Raw genomic sequence first — 7,196 nt, 5'->3', positions numbered from 1 at the left:
AGCAGAAAAACACGTTGGCCATGTGGTGAGCTCAACTTTTAAAGAAGTAAAAATGAGCACCAGTTATTTCGGGCTCCTTTACCGTAATTTAGGCCATTTCCTTTTTTGGGTATTTATTTATTTATTTTTTAACGTTTATTTATTTTTGAGACAGAGAGAGACAGAGCATGAGCAGGGGAGGGTCAGAGAGAGAGAGGGAGACACAGAATCTGAAACAGGCTCCAGGCTCTGAACTGTCAGCACAGAGCCCGACGCGGGGCTCGAACTCACGGACCGTGAGATCATGACCTGAGCCGAAGTCGGCCGCTTAACCGACTGAGCCACCCAGGCGCCCCCTTTTTTGGGTATTTAGATCGGTCTCAATTTTTCAGTTTGCAGACGGTGATCTCTGTGACTCTGTCCTTTGCGAAGTATGCCTAGAGGATGAATTTCTAGAGGTGGACTTGTAAATAGGAAACAGCAAACTTGAGAACGAAGACGAAGCTCCAGTCACAAAGTTCACGTAGCACTTGGCACTTGGCACTTGCTATTTCAGACACAGGGTTTCTCAGCTGTGAACTGCCTGTCAACGTCAGTTCCCACCCTGAAGTGAGAGTCAGAGATGTTAGTCCCAAGGCAACGAAGAATTGGAGTACGAAGTAGAAGTGAACCAAGGTATGGAAAGAAATTGACCACAGAGCATGGCTTTCAAAATGAACTGGAAAAAACCAAAAATCTTCATGGCCACAGATGCACTCGCTGTCTTTGTCACCTGTAAATTTGAACAAAACAGGACATTCTAAAATGCTTTCTCCTACTGATAAATACAAATAAAGCCGGCGTCTTAACCACTTACTGACTTCTAAAACGCTGGACTTTCCGAGAACAGTCACTTAATGTTTTCTATCTGCCAGCCCTTTAGAACTTCACATCCATTACCAACCATACTGAGACCTTTGAACCACCACTGAGGTGAGCAGGGGGCATTCTTGTCCTTGTTTTAACACGTAAGGGACCAGGTGCAGCCGGGGTAACGTTGCCAAACGGAGACAGCTAAGCAGGGGTAGAACCGACATCAGAACCCAGCTCTTTTGCCAGCCTGTTAAACACACGGTTAGGGACTAACTGGTTTGCTCCCGCTGGCCTCCCAACTTTCCCAACGGTATATTCTTCCATTGCCGGGTCATCCAGGTTGCAACATTAATTAAGCTGGAGAATGTGAATCAACACAAGGCACACGAGTTGCTGGCCCAGTGGCCGAGCTGCCATCTTCCCCCTGCCTCTCCTTCCTTTTCCACTGTTTTCTAAGTAGCGGGTAATGGCTCTTCACTCCCCAGCAATGAAGACCGTGGCAGCGTGAGGTTGCTCCACTGTCCTCAGATGAAGCTTGAGAGAGCCTGTGGTTACACCCTGGGCTCTCCGCTCCACTCGGTGTGGTTGTTGCACTGGCTCCTGACCAGATAATCCTACACAACAAAGCGTTCATTTTTTCTAGTTGATAGCCATTTTATGGCTATTATAGTAAGAGGGGGGCTTTTATTCTGGATCTCTTTAAACTGTAACTCTTCTAATAACTCATTTTTATTATATTTACCAAATTATCAATTTGCAGTGGATGGAAATTAAACAAAAAAACAACAAAACCCCCACCAAAACGAAGTCTCCTAGCAAAAGTCCTTTGAGTATGAGCCTTCAAAATTACAGAAGACTCCACATGTGAGTAGAGCTGTATGGATTAGCTTAGGATAATTAGCTAAGGCAACTTTTGTGGGCCACCATGAAGAGATTTATTTTTTATAAAGCTTTATAATTGTAGAGTCGTAACAGTTTTTTAGAATTTCCATGGATAGAAAGATGCAGCATATCAATCAGGAGGGGAAAACAAGCAAACACACACAGAGATGTTATGGTACTTTGTGGCTTACAAGTTCCATTTTTCTTTTAAAAGAAAAATATAAACCTTATGAAGCGATTTTAGTCATAACTTATTAAAAGGGTATCTTTAAAAAGTTGAAAGCCTTTCTCATAAGGAATACACTCCCTATGTATTATTTATAATTGTTCCAAAAGACCCATATAAACCTAAGTCTCTTATTAAGGGAAGTAACTCAGGTGCATTTTAGGATTGGGGCACTATTTCCAGAAAGTTCAAATATGTTATTTGTAAAATGTAATCAATCCACAGATCCATTCGTATTTTTCCCTGGAGGAAGAGCGCTTTATGGAGTGAGACAGGACAATACTTTCACTGAAAGAAGGAATCCAGAGCTGTTGGGTGGAGGCTGGAGAATTGCAGGGGCAGGCGGGGCGGGGTGTGAGCACTTGCCATCTTAAGGGACAGAGGTCATTCAAGTGGCGGAAGAGACAAAAAAGGGACCTGAGAAAACCCTAAAAATATACTCTGCCCTCTGTGCCTTCGGCTGAGCACTTTCTAGGATGCTCTCAGAGGACCCAGGCATACATAAAGGCAATTGGAGGAAGAGGTAGTTGATTTGCCAAGACAAGCGTAGCTTTAATAGCTCTGCTACGGAAGGGGGAGAGGATCTTCCTGCCGGCGTGTAGATCCTTCCACTTCAGGGGAAGAGGTCTTCTTTCACTGTGAGCATGCTCTGTACGAAAGCTGGGTCATAAGAGCGTTTGTATATTCTTAAGCAATCTTTTTAACGAATAGGAGAATGAGATGAGTTGATAAAAGACATAATTCATTTGGGGGTGCCTAGGTGGCTCAGTCGGTTAAGCAACCGACTGACTCTTGGTTTTGGCTCAGGTTATGATCTCTCAGTTTGTGACCTCAAGCCCAGGGACAGGTTCCACGATGACAGTACAGAGCCTGCTTGGGATTCTCTCTCTCCTCTCTCTGCCCCTCCTCTGCTCTCTTCTCTCTCAATAAATAAACTTTAAAATCATCAGTGCTCTTTTCTAAAAAAAAAAAAAAGAAAAGACCATTCATTTAGGTTGTTAAGAGTTCAACGAGTATCTGGAATTTTTAACCATATGCTTTATTTGATGTCAACATCAAAGGAATATTTTAAAAAGTTAATTCAAACCCATAAATTAGTAACATTTCAAGTTAACTGCATAAAAAAAGTTGTTTTGCATCTCCCTATACTATATACCCTATAACTGTACATAAGCTTCTGCATTTCAAAGCACTTGTCACTTATAAAGTGAAAGGTTTCAAAATGCTAGGTAAACATCTGCTAATTATTTTTTTAAAACAATACTCCTTTGGAAAATTTCTCTTCCTTGTGCTTATGGTTCATCTTCTCAAGTCCGTTTCTGGAAACTTCTCTGCCAAAAAACAATCCAGAGACCGTGCTGGAAACAAGGATCATAGCAGGCAAGGGCTGAGCGCAGACATAAGCAGCTCCATTTTATAGACAAAGTTTCGACCTTCCATCTTATTCCACTGAACTTCTCTGAACGGACCACGAAGATGATTCCATTTGCTATCCTGTAAAACATCACTCTTCGGAAGGTCTTTACACTGGTTCCGGGGAAACTGAACCATGATCTTGCTGCCACTTTCAGGGCCATTGCGAACTGCGGAGCAAAACCAAAATATCAGTATGGTCAATTTCCAAACTAGAAAACAAGGAAGCGTCCCACAACTTCATTCTACCACGAATACAAAAACCTTTTCTGCATATGCACTTAAAAGCTCTTGTTTAAAAGCGCTGGTCCGTTTTCATATGCAAAAAACCAAACAAACCTTGCTGATTTATATATACTAGGCTGGTATAAATATTCACGAATTACTGTTTGTATCATAAAAATGTGGCAAGATGAATTCTGGCTTAGGAAAGTCATATGTCCTGTATATTTTCAGAAAACCAATTTATTTTTTTTCTAAAACACTTGATACACATCTAATATAGAAGGAAACTCAAACGTTCAGAATCAGGACTGGGAGGGAGAAGGCAAGATTATTCTGAATTACGAACTTCAGGTTTTAATGAGGCTTCATTACTCAGCGAAGAAGAAATGGGTATTTTGAAACTCTTATCAATAAAGATCGAGCAAATGACCAAGCCTACAGATTCAGACCATGGTTCTGGGGGAAAAATTTCTAATTGCTCACTCTTTCAAATATTTAGAACAGGTATTAGTAAAGACCACACTAGGGGTGCCTGGGTGGCTCAGTCAGGTAAGTGTCCGACTTCGGCTCAAGTCATGATCTCGCAGTTTGTGAGTTTGAGTCCCACGTCAGGCTCTGTGCTGACAGCCCAGAGCCTGGACCCTGCTTCAGATTCTGTTTCTCCCTCTCTCTGCCCCTCCCCTGCTTGTGCTCTGTCTCTCTCTGCCTCTCAAAAATAAACGGTAAAAAAAAAAAAAAAAAAAAAAAAGAAAGAAAGAAAGAAGGAAAGAAAAGACTACACTAAAGCCGCAAGTACTCCAAAAACTCCTCTCCTCTCTGTTCCATCCCGTCATGTCCTTAGGATCTGATATTACTCTTGACAATTTGCAGTACATTTTCAAAAAGCATTTATCCATCAAAGGTTTTGAACTTTAGGAGTAACGATGCTAATGGCAGTTTTCAGATCTCTTAGGAAAATGTGTCACCAAGCAAAACATTTTTAAGACCACTAGAAGAGAATAATTTGTTGCTCTGAATAATAGCTATGATCAGATAAAAGCTCAGCATAACTGCTATATGAACTCACTGCAGAGATAAATGACTCCCAAGTATGCCTATTACAGGTAAATGTTAACACCAAACTCCCAAAGGCCTCTTCACATTCCAAGCAGCAGCCAGTACCTGAGATAGCATAGTCACCACTCGGGGAGGCCACCGTTATGGCAGAGGCATTGCCAATGCTCTCTATGGGTCCAAGGCCCACATGATTACTGAAGCTTAGCACTTGCCAGCCCATAACCTTGGCGAGCTGCTGAACTGCATGCACCTGATGCTGTGACATCTGTGAACGAAAAAGGAAACTTTATGTGTAATTGCCATGGATATTTACTTTGCAGTAGCTTGACATCACGACTGTGAACTTTTTGTTGGGGTGTCCCCTGCCGAGCACAGACAAGAATCCTATCTTCTGTGTGAGGAACCCTCCTCTGTGATTACCGGGGGAGGATCCCACCTTCCACCGCAGAGGTTAAAATAGCCTGATGCTCTCCTTCCCTGCCCGATGGCAGCTTGAGCACAGACACGTGACCTAAACTTGGCCAACCAAAGACTCCCACCTGGATCACCGAATGTGGCGCAGTACCAAAGGCAGCGGGGTGTGCTGAGTATCTTCCAGTTACCCCTGCAAATCCACTCTCCACCCTACTCCACCCAGAGAGGATGACCCATATGGTTACATCATTTGGCTTCAGGGTGGGTTCAGACAACGGGAGCAACCAAGGTAATGGGAGCCAGAGGATGGCGAAAGAGAGAGGAAAGCAAGGTCGGTACCCTTCCCCGTGAGCTTGTATCCGGTGATGAAAGGCGACTAGTTTTTTTCCAAGGTGGCCTGTTCCACATGACTCTCCCCCTTTAGGGCACCTACAAGCCCTCCCCTTATCCCTCTGGCTTAGGACTGGTGACCACTCAGCACCCCCCGGCCTGGTTACCTGGTTGGTACTAGCACCAGGTTACCACACTTTCCCCGGTGGTTCTCCTACACCCACACTTTTGTAAATCCTTAGAAAAAGTACTGAGTGCCACCTATTTTCTACTAAAATCCTGACTAATGCACAGGGGCAAGTTAGAGTGCACTCTGCCACTAGCGATGAAGGCAGTGGGAGTGTCAGGATGGCAACTGACAGCAGCCGCTGTCCTGGCTGTGCTTCTCACCGGGCAGCTTCCTTTGATCTCCGCCACCTGCCAGCCTTGTTCTCTAGACTTTCCATTGGTTCTCGGAGCTACCCAACAGCCTCCCAATATAGTTCTGTGTGCGTGCGTGTGTGTGTGTGACACGAAAGTCAGTTTAAGTGTAATCAACCAAGAACTGCCGTATCTCACAAATGCATTTTATTTACTTGGCACCAAAGAAAGAAGTCAGTATAGAAGATTATTGCTTCTAGGATGGAGAGAGCATGTTTTTTTCAGCTTTATGTGAAATATAAATGTGTATATTGTGAAAAGTGTATTAGCTTCTCTAAACCTACCCTTTCTCCCACAAGTCAGTTTTTCACTGGATCATAACTCCATGAGGAACACAGGAGAAATACTATTCTTAACTTTACAGAAGAGGAAAGGAAGGTCCAGAAATTTGTCCGGCGTCACAGAGCAAATTTGTGGTGTACCTGGGACTAGAACCCAGCACTTTCCATGCTGCTCCTTAACACGGAAGAACTCTATCTGAGGGCTTAAGTAAAATATCCCACTTATTATCATGGAGGGTCACTAGAGTTTTGTATCTGATCTCTCCTCTGGTTTTCTGGGGTAATTCTCCACTTTTGTGTGGACCCAAAGGGGCTGTAAACCCAGGCAAACGTGAGAAATCCGAAGTTTACAGTCTCCGAGCTGCTCCTTCATCTTAACCACAAACCAACTGGAAATATATCTAGGACAATTTATCAAAGTTTCACAATTAGTCATTAAGTTGTAAAATGTGCACTAGAAATTAAGCAAGATGGCGGACAAAAATAGCTTTCTTTTTATAATACACCTTAACTCTTCCTTACTCATTTTGTTCTTTAAGCAGTAACAAGGGCAAGAGGCCCCAGACTTGCGGTCTATAACTCTTACCTGTGACAGGAGGAAGTCCTGTAGCTCCTGCTCCTGGTGAGACAGTGTGATCACTCTTCCATCCCTGTGTACAACTCGGATCTGCTCAACTCCGATATTCAACTGCAGCTGAATGGACCTTTATAGACACATATACTAAAAATCAGAAATGTTCAAAATTACCTCATACGATGCCACAGACCTTAAACCTTAACACCAAAGAAACCGAAAATAACAATTTTGATAACCTACACCAACACCCATGGGAGAGAGGGCTTGTCTTAGGTTCAAGGTAACCGTCAGACTCCCACCAGATGCCCCTAGGTCACCCATGAGCGCAGAAGGATGCAGGAGAGGAAGCCCAGCTTGCCAGCCGGCCAACACCCACTGCCACTCTGCTCTGACAATCTGCACACCTTTGCTGCACTGAGATGAGATCTACACTGGGCATGTGGGGGACCTGCCCCGACTTAGAAGCCTCATTCCGTATAAGAGCCACATGTCCTCATGACAACTCCATAGACATGGTCCCCCCCCCCCCCCCCCCCCCCCC

General features: G+C 43.9%; 1 protein-coding gene across 2 annotated transcripts in view; it reads right to left on the bottom strand.

Moving 5' to 3' along the window:
• Positions 1-2,957: 2,957 nt before the first annotated feature.
• MED17 (mediator complex subunit 17) overlaps positions 2,958-7,196 on the bottom strand; it is a 23,642-nt gene continuing 19,403 nt past the window's right edge. Inside the window, exons 10-12 of one of the 2 annotated variants that reach the window (XM_049653726.1) lie at positions 6,665-6,782; positions 4,739-4,898; positions 2,958-3,522 (exon numbers count right to left, since the gene is read on the bottom strand). In XM_049653726.1, coding sequence (XP_049509683.1) covers positions 3,311-3,522; positions 4,739-4,898; positions 6,665-6,782 — 490 coding nt within the window. In that variant the 3' untranslated portion in view covers positions 2,958-3,310. The remainder of the gene's footprint in view (positions 3,523-4,738; positions 4,899-6,664; positions 6,783-7,196) is intronic. The other variant, XM_049653736.1, reaches the window with a different exon arrangement.

Source organism: Panthera uncia, chromosome D1 (assembly GCF_023721935.1).
Source record: "Panthera uncia isolate 11264 chromosome D1, Puncia_PCG_1.0, whole genome shotgun sequence".
Classification (NCBI taxonomy): Eukaryota; Metazoa; Chordata; class Mammalia; order Carnivora; family Felidae; genus Panthera; species Panthera uncia.
This window is presented reverse-complemented; position numbering and strand designations above follow the sequence as displayed.